Source organism: Camelus dromedarius, chromosome 16, assembly GCF_036321535.1.
Source record: "Camelus dromedarius isolate mCamDro1 chromosome 16, mCamDro1.pat, whole genome shotgun sequence".
Classification (NCBI taxonomy): Eukaryota; Metazoa; Chordata; class Mammalia; order Artiodactyla; family Camelidae; genus Camelus; species Camelus dromedarius.
In genome coordinates, this window is record NC_087451.1 from 30,290,542 (window position 1) to 30,310,449 (window position 19,908).

At 49.3% G+C, this 19,908-nt stretch overlaps 1 protein-coding gene across 5 annotated transcripts in view; it reads right to left on the reverse strand.

The window, feature by feature from the left end:
• Positions 1-19,908, reverse strand: part of TNRC6C (trinucleotide repeat containing adaptor 6C) — a 113,887-nt gene that overhangs the window by 22,944 nt on the left and 71,035 nt on the right. For 3 of the 5 annotated variants that reach the window (XM_064495464.1, XM_064495465.1, XM_064495463.1), the window contains exons 5-11: positions 16,978-19,557; positions 8,875-9,090; positions 7,921-8,087; positions 6,241-6,321; positions 4,919-4,976; positions 2,743-2,885; positions 1,140-1,313 (exon numbers count right to left, since the gene is read on the reverse strand). In XM_064495464.1, the coding sequence (XP_064351534.1) occupies positions 1,140-1,313; positions 2,743-2,885; positions 4,919-4,976; positions 6,241-6,321; positions 7,921-8,087; positions 8,875-9,090; positions 16,978-19,557 (3,419 nt within the window). The remainder of the gene's footprint in view (positions 1-1,139; positions 1,314-2,742; positions 2,886-4,918; positions 4,977-6,240; positions 6,322-7,920; positions 8,088-8,874; positions 9,091-16,977; positions 19,558-19,908) is intronic. The other 2 variants (XM_064495467.1, XM_031469189.2) reach the window with 1 other exon arrangement.

A 19,908-nucleotide genomic window follows, 5' to 3' on the forward strand; every position in this document is an offset into this window, starting at 1 on the left:
CCACACGCACAGCGGTTTCAGGGGTCCCGCACGAGGCTACCGTGTTTAAAGAAACTACTCAGATCAGTGCTGGGCACCAGAGCAAGACGCGAGCTGTGGACACTGATGAGTCACAGGGCGATGCTGTCTGGGGATCACTCGCCCAGAGAACACAACATTTTCAAAAAGGAAATACAGCTATTCTTTCAGCAAAACCTGAAATTGGGTAGTTGGACAAACTCAGGTAGTTCGCTTTGTGTGAAACCTAATAAATATACTGCAGTCATCCTTTCTCCTCTGCTGGCTGAGTTATCCCCCGGGCTCTGAGCAGACCATCCTGCTATGGGGCTCACCCCCGGGCCCACCACCGGGCTGCTGCCTCCCCGACCGTGGGATGTCCAAGATGCAGACGTTCCCTGAACTGCCACCAGGGTGAGCGGTGTGAGATGGCGGGGATCCCGCAGGCTGGGGACACCCCGGGTCTCATGGCAGTGACCTTGGGAGAAGTCTCAGAGCCGTCGGCCTCGGCCGGGAGAAAACCAAGCAGAAGGTGGCTCTGGAGGCGGGAACAGCGTGGTCTGCTTCCGTATCATCTCATCCGAGGGGAGCAGGGGGACACGACACAGCCATCAGTCACGTCTACCTGTGACTTTCACCATCCCCAGGGGGGTCTCCCAGGCAGGGAGAAACGCCAACATCACTCCCTGGAAACCACTGAGAACCCCTGAGAGATGTCACCTCTATTTCTGGGAAAAAGGGGAGAATATGGTGTTTTCTGGCAGGATAATCATTTGAGAAATGAGGAAGAGGTGGGCACTACCTGGACCTCTGGACGGGCCTGGCCCCTGAAGGGTGCCCTGCCCTGTGCGTCACCCCACATACGGGGAGTGAGTACCAAGCACGCTGAACTCAAATACAGCTCAGTCGCACGTAAACACACACATAATTGTGAAGCCTCTCCTACGAGATGGTTACATGTCAAAAACTGGGTTTAATTCTCAACACCAGTAGCGCTTGAGAGGAAATCCTTACAGCGTTTCAGCTCCCTTTACCCATTCAATTATGTCTTAAAATACAGGTGTTAATGAAAAATAAGGTTTACGTCTCAAACATATCTTTTTTAAAGGCAAGTAAAAGGGGCCCTCTCCCAACAGCCTTACCTGTCTAGAAGAATTCAAGTTTTGCATGCCCAGCCCTGAGGCAATCCCGCCCAGGGCCTGATTAGGGAGTGCACTGTTGGAAAGGGGGAGCTTCAGGCTTGGTGAAGGCAAAAATGGTGAAGTCGTGGGCTCTTCCACGAGGCCGCCATCCTGATTGGGGAAAGAAAGCGTGAGCTGTGCGCAGTGCCCGTCCACACACAAAGCACAGAGTTTCCCGGGACACAGAGACGGATGCAGATGAATAAGGAATTGAAAGATCAAAAACGTGTGGACAAGAGAATGGAGAACATGGGCAAAAGGAAGAGGGAAAAAGAAAAAAGAGAAACAGGGTTAAGATGCTGTTTTCATTTTAACAATTACTTTACAAACACATGTATCAGCCTACAATGTTTTCATATGCTATGGACCCTGCCCCGGGATAGGAATCAGGAGAGAGAGACAGAAACGAGGCAGAAATCTCACTTGGAATCCAACACTTTACAACCATTTTCAGTTGTTTGCAAGGCTCTAGGTATACATTAGGTTGAATTCTGCTGACATTCAACTGTTTTTGACTTATAGAGATTTCATACGGTTTAACCTAATAATAAAGTTAGCTATAAAACAGAAAAAAACCTTAATTTTTTTTTTTTAACATTTACTGAAGTGACACTCTGTGCCAGGTCCTTTGCAAATTTATCTCATCTAACTTCACAAGCCTGTAGTATTATTTCACATTTTAATGATAAGGAAATAAGTCAGGGTCCGACGCTCAGCAAATAAAAATACAGGATGCTGAGTTAAATTGGAATTTCAGATAAACAACAAATAATATTTTAGAATAAGCATGGCTCCAAAAAGATTCATCATTGTCTGAAATTCTGGTTTCCCTGGGCACGATGGTGCTGGCAGGGTGAGGACCCTCTGGCGACAGTGGCCTGCGTGAGCACCAGCGGGGGACGCCGCGGATGTGAGGACAGAGATGAACGTTCATCTCTTCTCTTGTGGCCTGCTTTTTGTCTGTTTCAAACTTGTCTTTTCTCACTTCCACTTTATTTTCAAGGTTGAACATTCTGCTAGAGTTTAATGGGACCCTGTTTCCCACTGTGAGGTCACCCTGATCTGGGAAGGGGGCACCACGCCCAAGACCGAGAGGAGGGGGCAGGTGACGGGACTTGTTAACCGTCCGAGGGGAGCTTCCCAGATGCCGGTGTGGTCTCGGGAGGGCCTGACCCAAGCAGGGGCCACAAGACATGGGTGCCCAAGCCCAACCACTTCTAGTCCCTTTTTTTAGATTAAACATAAAACACATCATTTCCAATCAGAACTACACACATAAAACAAGACAGTAACACAGAGATTTGATGACCCTTGTCTACTGGACAAGCTGAAGCAGTCAAGTTCACCCACTAATATGAGAACCAGTTTTCATTTAAGTATTTGTAGTCCTAGTCACATCAGACGAGATACAACACTACCCCTCAGGAGTTCAGACATCACGGGTATTACAAAAATGGGTAAAAATCACTTAAATATTACAGTCCAATAATTTTTTACTCCAACACAGTGAAAAGTGAAAATTACTTCTTGCTAAAAACAAACAAAAAGCCACCTAAACCCATACCTTGTCCAGGAAGGTGGGGCGGTCCACGGAAGACTCTTTGGAGATTGGCGGGCGGCAGCCAAGGGGTTTGGTGACCATCCCATTGTAGTCGGTCACTCCCAGTCCACGCTTGTCCACGTCCACCTTCTTTTCCAGCAGAGCGCCTGGGACACAGCGTACAGAAGCAGCACTTGAAACGAGATGCCTGGGGGTGGGGTTGGCTGCGAGTTCTGAGCACACAGGGGCGCCGGCTGACGCCTCAAGGGAGGAGTAAAGACTCTCACCCCCCAGAAACCAGGGGCCTCACGGTTTGGCTCTGGCCGGGCCCCGGGAGTCTGCTGTCCGGCCCCTGATCCTCAGCCCTCACTGGCTCCACGCCAGCCACCCGGCCACCCCTGCCCCTGCGGGGCTCAGCCTTTCCTCTCCCTGGGACTCCTCGCCCCTTCTTCCCCGGCTGTCCTGGCCTCACGGCCATCGGTTCCCACCAGCTGAATCCCTCTTGGCTGTAAGGACCATCCAGATGTTGGGGCTATGTACAACACAAACCAGACAGAGCCTGTCCCTGTCCCTAGAGACGGGTGTTTGCTCAGCTCCCTGTGCCTCCATGCCGTCTCGCGGGTCTGGAGGCAGGAATAACCCTCCAGCTCACCAGTGCCCTCGGTCCTGGCAGTGTACACCACATATTCAGCATTTGCCCGAGACTAGAAAGCTGATCCTCATTATTCATAGATCTGGAGCTTGTGAGCTCACCTACTTGCTAAAATTTACTTGTTGCCCCCAGATCAATAATTGTGGCACTTGGGTAGTCATTTGTGGACGTGCACAGGGCAGGGAAGAATCTGAGCCCCAACACACACGTTCCTAGCTCAGGCTATCGCACGGACAAGTGTCCTTTTCGTGGTTTATCCAGGGCCTGGCTTTCCACATTGCTGTGCTTTTTGTTGGAGATTTCAGCGTTTAAAACGGTCCCCAAGCCAACATGCTGTCGTGTTCCTGAGCACAAGAAGACTGCGTCGGGCCCGATAGAGACAGCGGCGAGCCGGCGCCCATGAATCAACAGCACGGCAGAGCCGCGAGAAAGGAGGAACGTCACCGTCCGGATGGAGGGCTGCTCGGGAGGGGCTACGGGGACACGTGCAGCGTGACGGTGCTTCAGGAAAGACAGGATGTGGCCACATTTGTGGAGTCACAAGATGAGGGCTGATTTAAAAGAAACATAGCCAGCCGGTGGCACTGGCATGAATCGAAAAGACAAAGGCGTCTATGGCCACGTCACCCAGGGTCAGGGCGTGCTCAGTCCTTCTCAGCTACTGCTTTATTGGAAAGAAATCTGGCAGGTGACCGTGAGAAACAGATGTTAAATACAGCGTCTTTACGCAGAAAAGCACACGGACAAGGTTACGTGCTGACTGCGCTGTGGCCCTGGCTGTTCCTGGGGGTGAGGGCCCCTCCGTATTTGTGGGTTCCGTGTCTGCAGGGACTTTACAGGACATAAGGACCACGGATGACAAGAATCAGCTGTATTTTACACGTAAACAGTTACCATAATATCATTATTTTCTTTTTCTTTTAAGTTTATCTAAGTTATGTTTTAGTGGGGGAGGTAATTAGGATTATTTAGTATTTATTTATTCTTAGAAGAGGTAGTGGGTATTGAACCCAGCACCTCATGCATCCTAAGCATTTGCTCTACCACTTGAGCTATACCCTTCCCCCAGTATCATTATTTTCAAAGCAACTCTAGAACTAGAGTCGCTTGCTCCCTGACAGTGAGTTCATCTCTCAGTGGGAGTGGGTGCTCGGCCAGCAGGCGCTGCTCCTGCTGGGCCCTGAGGGGGCCCCGGCCGGCGAGGCACAAGGACCAGCCCCCTCAGCGTCCAATGAGGGGGCACGTGGCCCCAGCACCTTCTCCAAGAGGCTCACTATCTCCTTCCCTCAAAACAGATGAAGACAGGATAAGTTCATCTACTTGTTGAACAAATTGGGGGAAAAAAACAGAAAAAGCAAACGTGGTTTAATGTGACATTTGGCCATTTGCCCCCGGAGCCCCTCGTCCCGAAGGTCTCACCCTGCGGCCGTGCACATTGTGCGGCCTGGGCCCATCTACCCAGCAGGCCTTCCGCCTTCAACCCACGACTCGAAAGCAAAGCTCAACCTGGCACCTGTGGCCGCGCGTCGGGGGGTGTCCGTCACTTACTCATGGCCTGGTCGAGGTTCATGTTGCTGCTCTTCAAGGCCTCTTCAGCCGGCTCTCTCTGCGGGGGAGAAGCGCTTCCGTTAGGACTGAGCGGTCGCTTTCGTAGAAAGGCTCATACAGAGTTCTACCACTGTCAGCTCAGGGCGGTGATGAATATTAACCTAATACTGTCAGGTTCTGGAACTAGAAATACCTCTCTTCCGTGTTGAAGTTAGAGACAGACATCTTCTAAATAAAAGAATACTTGTAATAAAGGGTACTGAATTCATTTTTAGAGGGAAGAACTTGTATTTAACAGTTTTAACACACTGATAGCCCACTGAGGATCAGGTGGCCCTGAGGAAGCACAACTGTCACCCAGATTTGGGCGAGGTGGCGATCAACGTGTTAAAGACAAAATGCAGGGTCAGGAGTCTGAGCACCAGCGGCTCTGGGAGGATGAGCTCTTTGCCAGGACAGCTGCGGGAAGTTGCTGCAGGCTCTGCTGTCAACTACTTGTCACCAAAAAAAAGGGTAAAAACAATACAATACAAAACAAGCCACAGGTGGCTTGAAACAGACTGGTCTCAGTGGAAGGGCAAGGGCGACCCTGCCACCAGCTCACGTGGGAGGAGGCCGGGCTCAGAGCCTGTGCCCGACGCGAAGGGCGTCGTTCCTGCCTCTTGTCTGGGGCCACTCTAGGCTCATCTTTCAGGGACACCCACAGCAATCGAAAAATAAATACTCTTCGAATAAAGATTTGGAAAGAAGACACCTGAAGGGAATACATGGCGGGTGAGGGTGGCATCCCTGTGCTCTGAGCTCCCGCCGCTGACCTCAGGGGCGGGAGAGACTGACACCTTTTCAGAGGAGTGCCCTAAGATTTCCAACTCCCCCTGCACGTGATCTGAGACTCAGGAACCAAACAGGCTTGGTTAGGATTCGTTTTCTGGACATGAAGCGTCAGCAGTTTACACCAAGTTTTGTCTTGTGATCTTTGTCAATCTATGACATAAACAAAACTCACCTTTAATTATAAAGTAAAGGAAAAAATAAAACTGTATAAACCGATAAAAATTAAAAATCACACATCATTTTTTATTCTAGGACAAGGTTCTCACACCTGTCTCGATAGAAATGATGTGGATCTTTGCTGTGGCTCAGCCAGGGCCCTAAGCAGAGGTGCCCAGGTGAAAGGGGAGTTTACGGGCTAGGTTAAGGCTACAATCTCGTCCCTCAAAGGCCTTCCCTCCGTGTTACACAGGACAGACACGGGCCGGACACGACAGGGCCACACACAGCGGAGCACACGGCAGGGAGCAGTGAAATGGGGTGCCAATCACCGGGAATCCCATGTCTGTGAGTTGTTTGATCAGCCGGGTCATGATCCACGCCTCATCCTGTTTGCCAGATGTTTTCATGCCCTGGAATGAAGAGTGGGAAGGAGAAAGCCCATGAGTCACATTTTAATGCACTTCTTCCAGAAATGGGAGACAACTGAACATCACGTCAATTTATAAGTCCCAGCATCTTTGTGGGTCAACGCCGAGCGGTGCTGCGCTCAGGGGTGCCCTGACAGCACTTCGTGGCTCTCGCCGTGGGATGTTTCAGGGTGCTTTTGAGGCAGGCATACGTGTGCAATTCACAGACTTCAAAAAGCAAGACAGTCGCTGCTTTCCCTCGGAGGACTTAGTTCATCACAAATATGCACCCCTTCCGATATCAGATCATCATAAGTGCTCCCCTGAATAAAGGCCGGTAACATCACATGAAGTTTACCAAAAATTACACGGCTTTTGCCCTTTTTAAGCTTTACTCAGTAAGACAACAAAATGCCAGGGGTTCATTCCAACAGAATGAAAAGGCAACCAGGTGACAGGAACAAAAACTCTGTTAGTTTTGTTAACTATTCACTCTGTCAGGGAGGGGGAGGGAGGACAGAGAGGAGGGCGGCGGGCACCGTGGAAGGGCTGAGCATCAAGACGGGACCCTGGCCCACCCCCCTGCTCTTCCACGGTGACAGGGATGCAGCTGATGCAGCCACGTGGCACAGAAAGCATCCCTTACGGCGCTCTTCAAGGGCGGGCTGCCACAGCGACGGAGCGGAACCCGCGGGGGCAGTCAACTAACGGGCTGGCTGTCCTCCGGAGGCCGCTTCTGGGAGGTGATTTTAATCAGCACCGTGTGGCCAGAGCCACGTTTGCCAAGAATATACAATACCTTAATTTCCCAATTTGGTGTTTCTGGTTTGGCCATTAACTGGATTATTTGCCCGCCCGACTGTGGGAAGACAGTCTCACCCATCATTTCTACTCTTTTTGAACAGAAAGCCCCAGTTTTAGTTTCCGGGTTCTGCTTACAGCTAACTGAATGCTTTTCAAATTGAAAAATTTTTTTTGAACAGATAACACATTCATATGGTTTGAAAGTAGAAAAAAGGGGCATGTGGAAGCGTCTCCCCCGCCCCCCAGGTCCCTCTGCTGAGTTCTCCTCCCCTCACTTACCCTTCCAGAGAACTTAAAACCCTACACGGGCCGTCGTGAGACCCCGCTACCCTCTCTGAAAAACTAAGGGTCCTGCAGTTTTGTTTACATGGGTTGCATCTTATCAATATTTACTGCATTCGAAATTAAAACTCAGAAATTTAGAAAATGTTACTAATTTGCTTAAAAAGAACAATAGCAAACCCATTATATGTTAATATGAATACTAGTTTTTTGTGGAAAATAATCATTTTTTCCAAAGTAAACATTTCTGGTGAGAGGAGTGGCGGTGCTGAGCCTGAGGGGAAACCCCTCCACTGCCGGCTTCGCAGAAGCAGCTGGATTCCTGTCATCTCTGCCTTTGCTTTGCTGTGACAGCAGCGCCACGGAGTCCCTGGGAAGCCGGCTCTGGGCTCAGGACAGACCCAGGGCCGGCAGGGGTCCTCAGAGCTTTCTGCACTGTGACTGGGGACCACCGTGTGCTGAGGCTCCCCTCGGCACCACTGATGTGGAGAGCATTTTCTCTGGTGACACACGCACCTTCAGGAGCCCCTTTTTGGGGGCGTTCCCCCAGGGGCTGCAGGAGGAGGCGCTCTCTTGGGAAGCAGCGCTGTTCCACATGCCGCCGTCCTCGTCTTCCCACTGGCTGGCGCCCAGGCTCGTGTCATCCCCGCCGCCGCCCCAGCCTTCTTGCATAGATTTTGAAGCTAGAAAGAGAGGGGACATGAATGTGTGGCATTCGCCACTCCTCAGGCGGACAGCGTGCACTAAACATCACTCGGGGGAGGTAGAACAAAGGGGTGTCCTGTGACCTGCCTTTTCACTACTTTGTTTCCCTTGGATCCAAGAATGTAATTTCTCCCGTGAAAAGTGTAATATACATGTAAATGCGTATGTAGCTTTTTTCTTCAAACTCTAGCTATTTGTAGTCTGTGCTGTTCCAAACCCCCGTACCCGACTAGAGGTCACGGTGAAGCATGGACAGTCTACAGTAAGTCCTGGGGGCTACAGGAGAAGGCGGCAGTCTCTGCCATGGGATGAAATGGCCAGTAAAATGCAGAGTCCTGAAAATGTCGCTGTCCTCTGTGTCACATGGTATGCCACGTGGAACACAACGTGACCACACACAAGTCGCCTGGGGACCATGGGAAATGCAGCAGGTCTGTGGTCAGGCCCGACAGTCTGTGTTTTTGACAAGTTCCTCGAAAAAGAAATAGCAAGTGTGGCTGGTGGGCAGGAGCGAGCAGGAATGCTGTACTGTTCTGCTTCTTGTGTTTATTTTATTTTTTTAAAGGAGAGCTTCTGTTGAAAGCTCCTTTGTGTTCATCTATTAGACATGGCAAATATTTCTTTATAGGCTTGGTTTAATGTTAGTCTTAACATGTAAACAAAATGAGGACAGTGTCCTTAAAAATTAATTCTTAAAATGCATTTGATAAACATCTCTCCAAATAGACTACTCTGAGCCATTTCTAAGCTGCCAGCTCGGCTTACCTGGTTTGCACAGGGCTGGGGCGGCAGCGGGGGCGCTGGCTCTTCCAAACGTCACTGCTGGCTCGGTGGGCTGGTCCCCCCAGCCGCTGCCGCTGCTGGGCGGCTTGCCCCAGGCCGCTGTGCCATTATCAACCAGGGTGGAAGGGGAGGATGGTTCTCCCCAAGAGTTTTCTGCCTTTGAATGAACATTAGGCATTTCTCCCCAGCCTGATGAAACTGAAAGGCGGACCAGGGGACCAGGGAGAGAGAAAACAAGAAAAAGTAAGACGGAGAAAGTAAAAATGGTACTTTCAAGGTCAAAATAATTTCCAGGTAATCTATCTTTAGGATGGCTTTTAGTAGAAAGTGCAAAGGAGACAATATCAAACCTAATCAGATTTGTCTGGCTTTTAAAAGTTGCAAGTTTCTCACTCCTGACCCCTACCCACTTAAAGCAGAAAGTCCATTACATTAAAGACCATTAAATTCGCAGTATTTGCAACATAATAGAGTTTAGAAGAATAGCTTAAAAGGAAAGTTGAAAAAGTAGCTCTTTTACTTCTGGTATGAATGTAACAACCTAAAGGAAATTTTATGTTACATGATTCTCTTACAAAAATTTTTACAAGTTGCAAATATACACTGACAACTATTCTTGCTTATCTTCTGACTAACCATCAAAGACACAGATCCAGGTGAAGAAATGAGAAGATGGCAGATTGCACATGTGCAGATAATGTAATGGTAGAAAACCCACGGTTCTCAGGTCCTCAGTGAGCTGAGGCAGAGCTGAGGCATCGGCCTTAAAAGATGGGGACAGAGTGGAAGAACTACAGATACGGTGTTTCCGCCAGACACACTGACTGCAAGGGTTTTCAGGATTCTTCTTTTGTTCCTCCATCTAGTCCTGTTGCCAGAGCATCCCGATCTGGGGCTGGTCCCTGACAAGCGTATGCAAGGAAACTAGTGAATGCAGAAGGTTATGGCATTTCTACCTCCAGGCACAGAGGAGATCACGAGACCAGGTGACAACAGGATCTCCCTGTTCTCTTTACAGTTTAGTAAGAAAAATATTTTACATGATATATGCAAACTTTATTTTTCCAAATTGACCCAAATTCTGATCTTTTTGTTTCTGCCCATAAGCTCACTTGACACTAACAGTCACACTGACAGCTCTTACAGCAGCTGTATTTTTCATACAGATACAGTTTCTCAGAGACAGAACTGTGAACTACTACCTGAAGAACAGAAACCATAAAATATAATATTAATACAACATTGTAAATCAACCATACTTCAATTGAAAAAGAAAAAACAAGAAAAAGAAAGCATAAACTGTAAATAACCAACCACAAATTTTAAACAATTTGGTCGATATGGTTGGATACTACCATCTCAATTATGAAATTTCCTGATTTTTCTGAGTAAAAATAGTGCGGTGTCAGTCCCTTGCAGCTTTACTCTAATAAAATGCCAACAATATTAATTAATGACAAAAGGACATACAACCTATGAATCATTTAAAATCACAAGCTCTGTGCTGAGCAGCACATGACGTAAATGATGACCAGTAACAGGGGAGTCAGCCCCAACCAGCTACCGGCAGCCACTGCTGACTACAGCACCACCTGCCACTACACAGAAAACACTGTGCACATCGGGACGAGCTTCACAAATGGAAGGGACAAAATTAAACCAGGAAAATTAACACACGTGACAAAAATTAGGGATGTTTTGGGAAGGCGAAATAATTCAGGTGTTGTTAAAGGCCAATCAGCTGTAAAAATACTCATTTATTGTAACTAAATAACAAATTCACCTAAAATTTGTTTATCATCCTTACACTCCCATCTCTTTGAAAAGCAATACTACAAATTACTTAACTAAGTCAAAACTACAAATAAATGTTAAGACTATAGTAATGACAGTCAGAGTTTTAAATTCCAGTGAAAGCAGCAGAAATGTCTGCAGAGCATTTTTCTATAGTAGGCCAGCGGTCTACACGCGGCGTGTTCCTAATCTCAGAAATTTACGGAAGAGTAACTGCTCAAACACCAAGAAACAATATTTCCACCATTTTAAGTTGAAGCCTGGCAAGAATATAATTTATCCCCAACACCAAACTAACGTACACATCAGAGTGAGTGCACCACCAGACACCGAGAGGCTCTAGAGATGCTAAAAACCGAGGCACACCAGAAAATTCTGATGCAAAGCAAATACTGTTGGTAGGGAGAAAATGAATTCAAACGCATACTCCTAAAATATATACAACCTCCACATTTAATGGTTAGTGCTCAAGTGAATTTGGTATCCTTGTTGTTAATAATTTTATAGAAGCTCTTTCAAAGTTGGGCATAGTGAGGCTGAACAAATTCCTATCTCATATTAAAACCACTGATACTAAAATTTAGAAAATGGTCCTTCAAATACTATCGCTTTTGGCAAAATGTTCCTGCACCATGGGGTCCCGAGTCGCTAGCGCCCTTCTTCCCCGAACACACACAGTGCTGGGATGAGGCAGCAGCAGCCGCCAGACGCCCACAGGAGCCGCAGCTCTCAGACAGCTCTGAACCTACATCCTTCGTCTTCCTCTCAGATCGGAGAGGTGCGCGCCCAGGGGACTGGCGTGAAGATGAACACGGAGCAGGTAAGAGGCCAGGAAGCAGACCTGAGAGAGAGAGAGGAGACCCTTCATCTGACTCAACCATCCAGACCCTGAAGCTGCACACAGCTAAGTCGGCAGGTGGCATGTTTCCTTCCGTGACCCAAGGGATCAATGCTAGCTCGTTCCATGGATGCTGCTTAGATAGTTTTATACGTGTGACAGTCCTTTTTGGGAAGAAAGGTTCAGTTAAAAAGTGGCCAATTACAATTAAGTGAAGGACAGATAAAGGACTGAAAATTCAATTGATTAAGCATTTGAGTGCCTGCTCTGTGCTTGGCATTTTTAGGTACTAATTTAAATATTAATGAGATGGGATTTTGTTCATACGGATGGCCTTCAAGCCTGATGTAAATTTATGATAATGCTCAGCTGGCTACTGGCTTATGGAGGGACAGAGCAGGAACAATTAATTTTTCGTATCTAAAATCAAGGTGTTTATGTAATAAAGCTTTATGCAGAAGAGTTTGCTCAGTCAGATGGCGAAGCATCCTACTTTCAGAATGCCTTGGTTCTTGGACATTTATCTGACACTTCTGTTCCAAACTCACGGGACTTTATCTGAGGGTTACAGGTAAGGGTCCTTTTAAAAGGCTGATCACATGGTCTTGAGTTGCACAACGGCCTCTTAGAGGAGATGCCTCTGCCTGCCCTCCTGGGTCATCACAGACGGCCGGTATTAGAAACAAAAAAACAGTTCGTACTTTAGCGCCTTAATACAGATTTTAAATTTGCTCTTTCTCATTGATACGTAGGGGGCCAAACGGTACCTTAAACTGTCTCATTCTTTTATTCGCTTTGAACTGAAGGTACCTAAAGTGAAACCTTCGTCTGTAACCCCAGGACCTGACTGACAGGCACACGCTACCTCTTCAGCAGGACTTCTGACTCCCTGGTCCTCCTTCAAGTCCAGCCCCACTTACAAGTCCCTCAAAACACAGGAAAGTATAAACACCCCAATCAAACTGAAATCCAAGAAAAATCTCATATCCACAAAAAGCACAGATTGCTCCCAGCTCATTCCTTTTTCAATTAACTGTTGCATGGTGCTTAAAACAGAAAATTACCCAGGCTGGAGAGGTCAGGGAGATCTATTTCTGAAGTCGCAGTGTGAAAACTGTCGCTCTCTAACAGCACGGTGCTGATTCTCTCCATCTGCAGGTAACTGTCTCTGGGTATCATTTTTACCCCAGAGGATGATAAAGGAGCGAGTGAACTTCCAGGACAGGGCAGCCTGCAGGAAGGACAGCGCTCTCCAGCTTCTGCTCTAGGGACACTCAGAGAGACAACATGCACGTTTTATCAACCTAGGTCGAGGATTCCTAAATCCAATTTCTTCCAGAAATACAAATCATCAATAGGCACATGAAAAAATGCTCAATATCACTAATTATCAGAGAAATGCAAATCAAAACTACAATGAGGTATCAGCTCACACAAGTCAGAATGGCCATTATTCAAAAGTCCACAAATGACAAATGCTGGAGAGGCTGTGGAGAAAAGGGAACCCTCCTACACTGCTGGTGGGAATGCAGTTTGGTGCAGCCACTGTGGAAAACAGTATGGAGATTCCTCAAAAGACTAGGAATAGACTTACCGTATGACCCAAGAATCCCGCTCCTGGGCATATATCTGGAAGGAACCCTACTTCAAAAAAACACCTGCACTCCAATGTTCATAGCAGCATTATTTACAATAGCCAAGACATGGAAGCAACCTAAATGTCCATCAACAGATGACTGGATAAAGAAGGTATGGTATATTTACACAATGGAATACTATTCAGCCATAAAAGCTGACAGCATAACGCCATTTGCAGCAACATGGATGTTCCTGGAGAATGTCATTCAAAGCGAAGTAAGCCAGAAAGAAAAAGAAAAATACCATATGAGATCACTCATATGTGGAATCTAAAAAAAAAAAAAAAACATAAATACAAAACAGAAACAGGCTCATAGACATAGAACACAAACTTGTGGTTGCCAAGGGGGTGGAGGGTGGGAAGGGACAGACTGGGATTTCAAAATGTAGAACAGATAAACAAGATTATACTGTATAGCACAGGGAAATACATACAAGATCTTGTGGTAGCTCACAGAGAAAAAAAAAGTGACAGTGAATACATGTATGTTCATGTATAACTGAAAACTTGTGCTCTACACTGGAATTTGACACAACATTGTAAAGTGACTATAACTCAATAAAAAAATGTTAAAAAAAATCCAGTTTCTTCCAAGTCTTAGTTTATCCAATGGGTGACATGCCCCTTCCATGATTAACTCACACAATCTCTACCTCGGTCACCACATTTGTGCCACAAACCTATACGATAAAGCAAATATAATTCCACTTATCCAAAGTAGCCAAAGCAAAGTCACGTCTGCTTCCGGCTGGAGGCTTCTCCAACCTCATGACAAAGGCAGGGATCACCACCGGCACGGCTCAAGCGCCCGGCGCAGGCTGACGAGAGACGTTTCCGAGGAGCTGAGGATAGGCAGGAAGAGGGATGCGCCACGAGCAACATCAGCAGTACTCCCCCAGCTCGCTGCCGGTGTGCGGTGCTAATGCTTCACTCCCGTCCACCACGCGAGGACCAATCCCAGGCAAGGTTTCCTGGCCCCACTGTGTCGCTCGTTTCACTCAGATCAAGCCTGTAATGGCCTTCATGTTTGACTCTAAATTAATTGCATAGCAGTCTCCCTACCTCTCTTTAAAATGATCTGAACGTCTTGGTGAAAGTGGACAAAGTCCAGAGATGAAAGGAACCATCTCTGGAGGCTGTCCCTTAATCTTATTGTTAGACTCAATGGTCAGTGTTCTCCTGTGTCTGCAAATTGATTCTTAAGTGTCCCAGAGTACTTATTTCTAAGTGCCCAAGGTGATCAGGCTGTATTTTCAGCATCTGCTTGCATTTCCTGAGAAACGTGTCAGTGCCATGCTTGCAGGTCTGGCTCACCCTCTCATCGGGCCTCGGGGCAGAGCTGAGCCAGGAGGCGGCCCCGCCCCGCCCCGCCCCGGCAGACACCGCTCGCCACCCTAAGCTGAGTGAGCCTGTGCGCCCTTCCCAGAGAGCTAACCAGCTCTGGCCAAAGGCAGGCACAGGGACTTTCTCTAGGTCATTACTGTGCTCCAGCTCCAGAATGTGTTTGAACGAGATCTAAATAATCCAGTTTATGAAGCTACAGTGCGTTTCCTAAATTAATGCCGATTTTCCTGAGGCTCATCAGAAAACAATTGTCCTGTAGCATTTACTTTCGTAAAACTGGACGCACGCAAGAAGCCCATTTCACTGAGAAACCACGTTCGTAAGGCAGAGGTCTGTGCCCAGGTCTATGCAGGTCCGGAGGTAGAGAGCGCAGAGCTCTGTCCTCTATGCGGTTACAGCCCAACACACAGTAGGTGTTCAACAGTGCATTCTGGGTGCACGTGTGCGAAATGAAGGCATAAAGGTACTGGCTCTAGAAGCATTCTCACAGGGGTGCTGAGAGCAGGAAAAACCTCACAGACTACAGGGCTTCACTGGGTGATCAGAGATCACAGGACTGAGGCGGCCTGGAGGCGGGAGCTGGGGAGGGAGAGGGGCGAAAGGAATCAGCCCTGGCGGGGTTTCTGATGGGGCTCCAGAACAAGGCAGTGGGGGTGCAACGAATCTCTACTCATCTGTTTCAAGGATGTTTGATGCTCACAATTTTTTTGCCCCAAACCTCTGCACATGACGGTCGCAGGCACTCAGCATGCCATTCTACCGCTGTCTGTGAGCCTTCATGGATGACAGAGGCCCCGAGTGAAAGAAACCACACTTTGCAGACTCCCCTGCAGGTTGGATTCTAGGTTCCATATATAAGACAACCGAGTAAGTGACCGTGGAGATAAGACTCCATCCTTAGTCTGGTCTTTATGGCCACATCTCTAAAATTTAGGAATGGCATAAAACTGGAAGGAGTAACTCATGCTGATTACAGAATCAGGGTTTCAAAAGACGTCAACGGGCTAGGGCCCCTGAACCCAAGTTTACCAGGAACAAAGTATTACACTTGGGATCAAGCCACCAGCTACACAAGAACAGTCCTGAGCGAGGAAGGGCTCACAGTGGCCTTAACGAAAAGAAAGACTTCAGAATTTAAGAAAAACTGTGACGTGGCTCAAGAAGACTACACGAACCTTCGGCTGCATTACTAGGAGTATGACTTTAGGAGCGAGGGAGGTTATCTCAACTATTTCTGTGCTGGTTAAACCATACTTAGAACACTGACATCAGTTCTGGGCACAAGGACTCTCACAAGCTACAGCTTTTCCAGATGATAAAAAGGAATTACAGCCGTGATTATGAGGAACCGTGGTAGCAGCTGGGAACAGTTCCTGGCGAATGGGCAGCTGGGACACGATCACCATATGCAGCTGTCTGAAATCCGGTGGTATGGGAAGGGAAATTAACCCTTGCTTTGTACAGTCCTAAAGTGATAGGAATCATTCTAGAAATTTGGAGGGAGGCCGCCCGAGGCTCAGTCCAAGAAGGACACATTAGCCAGAGTGACCAGGAAAGTGACCAGTGGGGGCAGGAATCCCAGCACTTGGTGCCCAGTGAGTGTGTAGAAGAGGGAGGCCCGGAGCTGGATGAGATTCTCCATCTGGTCCCTTCCACCCCTGGCAGCTCTGCGATTTGCTGAGTCCAGTCCTCACTCATCACTCAGGCAGATTCCACGCCTGGAGCACAGTGGCCCTTCGTACCCTGGTCTGATATTCAAGTCAGGGAGCTCCTGTTAGTTCTCTAGTTACAAAGTCCAGCTGGATTCCCCGCCTCACTCCCTGAACCATCCTATGGTCTCTTCCACTGCAGTACCCAGTAGAGTGCCTCCCACAAAGCACGAACTTGAAACACAGATTGCAGTCTAACCTTAGGATTTTTCTTTCACCTGAAATCAAAACATGACCTGTTCTGCACAATGCCATCGCATTTTACAAAAATGGTTTTATTTCAGCGTCAACCACACACCAGAAACACCTGTGGGGCTCTGAAAATGACCAGTGAAAGGGCTTCCCTCCAGCCCAATGACACTAGCCATCTCTGAGGCTGGTATCCCCCAGCCCCGAAGCTCCCGTGTGATTCTAACGAAAGCCCCTTGGGGTGGAGAACCGCCGGTTTATCTCATAAAGAAATGAAGGCTCTGTAATATGTAAACACAAACCAACATAATGGTCCCCAATCTTTCCTAAAGAGGATGTATTTTTTTTTTCCTCTCCTTTTCTGTTGTAAGTTCCTAATGTATTTTTTTCCTTGGATAGAAAGCTATCACAGCATCCTACTTTATTTTTTCTCTTTGGATAATACTCAAATACGATATTTTAAGGTGAAGGGCACTTATAATCAGTCTAAGGTCATTTGCTAAAAAAACCCAAATGTAATGAGAATGAACCATGTTTTTTCACTGCTACAGGGACACAGAGTCCGCCCGTACCTGGACCGAGCAGCGGCGATCGGTTGAGCTGAGCGCTGGCCTGGTGGGCCGGCGGCGCCTCGGCCACGTTGGCGCCATTGCTCGTGGTGGTGGTGGTGGTGGTGGTGTTGGTACTGGCCGTGGCACTGCTCTGGATGCCCGGGTTGTTTCTGTCCCACATGTTTACAGTTTTATTGTTGTAGTTGCTTGGGTCGCCCCAAGCTGAGGTACCGTCATCAATTTCCATTTTGCGTCGAATGGATGGTGGAGAAGGTTCCTCCCAGCCTGTGGCCTCACTGTTGTCCTTCTGCTTGACAGGGACCGGCCCCCCGATCCACCCTGTTCCTGTCTGTTTAACGGAAGCAGCTCCTCCCCAGTTACTCGCGTTGCTGTCTTGGGGTTTGCTCGCCCAGTTCTGTTGGGGGCTGGGCTTTAAAGACTCTCCCCAGCTCGTCCCTGGATTCACCTTCGCATTTGTGCCATTGCCCCAGCCGCTGGTCCCCGACCTGGGAACCTCATTCCAACCTGACCCTGATCGATTACTGTCAGCATCCCAGCCGGGGCCATTTTTCTTCCCATCCCCCAAGTGTCCAAGGACAGAAGACGAATCGGCCCAATCTCCCCCTCCTGCGCTCCAGGCTGGGTTCGATTTGTGTCCATCTCCCCAGTTCTGAGATCTGGATTTTGGAGGCTCGCCCCAGGTGGGCGACTTGTCCTCCTGATTCACGGTCCCGCTCCAAGCGTGGCCGCTCTTGGCAGCAGCAGCATTACTAACAGCAGTAGAGCTTACCGCATCCCCCCAGACCCCTGGGCCGTTTGGCGCTTTGTTGCTGCCGTCTCCCCAGCCTGTGCTTGCTGGCCCAGCGGCCGGTGGTGAGCTGACCCACCCAGACACTGAAGAGGTATTTGCACTGTCCGTGATGGGCCCATCGCCCCTCCCCCCTGAGTGTGACGGCTGAGTGGCTGCACAGCCCCAGGCCTCTGTCCCATTGTCACTCTTTCTCTCAGACCGAGGGGAGTCTTCAAATTCCCAGGCAGTGTTCTGCTTTACTGGAGTCTGTCCCCAGCCAGTATTGGACAGGACTCTGGGGTCGAGGTCGCTCCTTGGCAGTTGGATGTGCCCTTGGTCTACACTCCCTTTGTCTCGCCGTCGGCCTTCGGCTCCTTCCCTCCCGGCACCTCCTTCGTTGTGACCGCCTGAACCATCGCTGCCGCCTTCACTCGCTGTGGTTCCGGAAGACGCAGCTTTGGCCCATGAGCTCGCGTGCTCGCTGCCGGGCTGTGTGGCAGGGTTCTGGCCGCCCGCGCTCGGACTGTCCCACCCTGTTGATCCTTTCCCGCTGATGTCGCTGTTGGAATGCTGGTTTGGGGGCTTTCCCCACTCCCCGTTCACCCCATTCGAGGTGCTTCGGCCAGGGTGGCCCCAAGCTCCCGAATGGATGTTACCAACACCGCTGCTGCCACTGCCCCTTCCCCAGGTGAGGATCCCAGGGCCGGCAGGAGGCCCCGAATCCCAGGCGTTCCCTCCATTTCCTTCTTTCTGCCCAGCACTGCTGGATCCGTTCTGCTTAGCACTTAATGCTGAGTTCACAGTGTCTCCACTCCCCTGGCTGAACCCAGAGCTGCTATTTCCTGTGGCAGGGTTACTGGGGGACAGTCCCCACACGGAGCTGCTGACTCCTTCGCCACCACCACCCCCGCTGACTTGAGAGACTGATGATCCGTTAGCACCAGGAAGGCCTTGCAGGTGGGGCGGGATGATGGTCCCCACACCGACAGCCATGCCCCAGTTCGGCAGTCCGTTCGTCTGCACTGCACTGACAGGGTTTGGTGAAGGGTTCACGGGGTTAGTGTTACTTGGTCCATCAGTGTTAAGGTTCTGAGGTTGTACGCTGAAAGACACATTCTGAGAAGTGGACGTTTGTGGTTCTGTGCTCTCTTGCGGCAGCAAGTTCCCCCAAGCACCCAAAGTGCCTGCGGGGCTCCCATTCTGGTTGCCCATGTTCTGACCGATGGCACTGACCGGACTGCAAATACTGGAAGGGCTGCCCGTTGCCACAGTTCCTTCATGCCCGAGTACAGGCCAGGCAGCTGGGTTGGCGTTGGGGTTAAGGTTGAGATTAATGCCAGCATTGGAGTTGGAGGCACCCCAGCAGGTCTGACCTCTCCCGTCTCCGATCATGGTGTCCATTTTCCCATCCCCGCCACCGAGGGAGCAGTGGGCCACGCCCCACGCTCGGGCCGCGCTGCCGCTGCCGGCTCCCCCGGCTCCGAGGGCACTCTGGGCGGGGGGGCTCTGGACGAGCGCGCCGTTGGTGCCAGTGCTGCCGCTGGCCTTCTTGCTGTGGCCGGCGAAGCTGCCCTGCGCGCCCCCGGTAGCCATGCTACTGCTCTCTGAGCCGCAGTGGGAGGCAGAGTCAGTGTCCGACGTACATTCTGAGGCAGACTCAGTCTCTGCCCCTGTGATGGAAGGCCACGCCTCCTTATCCGTCCTGTCTATTATCACTTTATCCCAGCTGCAGGTGGCTTCACCTCTGTAAGTGGGCTGCTGTCCCCAGTGGGAACTTTCATAATGATCTGCCAGTCCACTGTGACTGAGATCTGAAAAAGATCAAAGAAATTCAAAATGAGATTTTCCTCCCATGTGTCAATAAATCAACTGTTAACCAGGCTTTGGGAGAAGCTCTTTCTTTCGAGTTCTCCATTCTGAACGACAAATACTACAAAAATGACTCAAAGAAACAAGTTCTTTGTCTTCTTAGTAACTCCCATTTAAAAAAGTTAATGTTTCTAAAATTACTTTATTTCCTACAACCCCACACTGCTGAGAAGACTGACAGTGCACATCAGCACAGGGCATCTCCGCATGCATCTGTCGCAGAGAGCGGCTGAGCGGGAAGCGGCTTAGGAGCCTCCCTGACTCCAGGGCGCCTGCGGGTGTACAGACTCTGC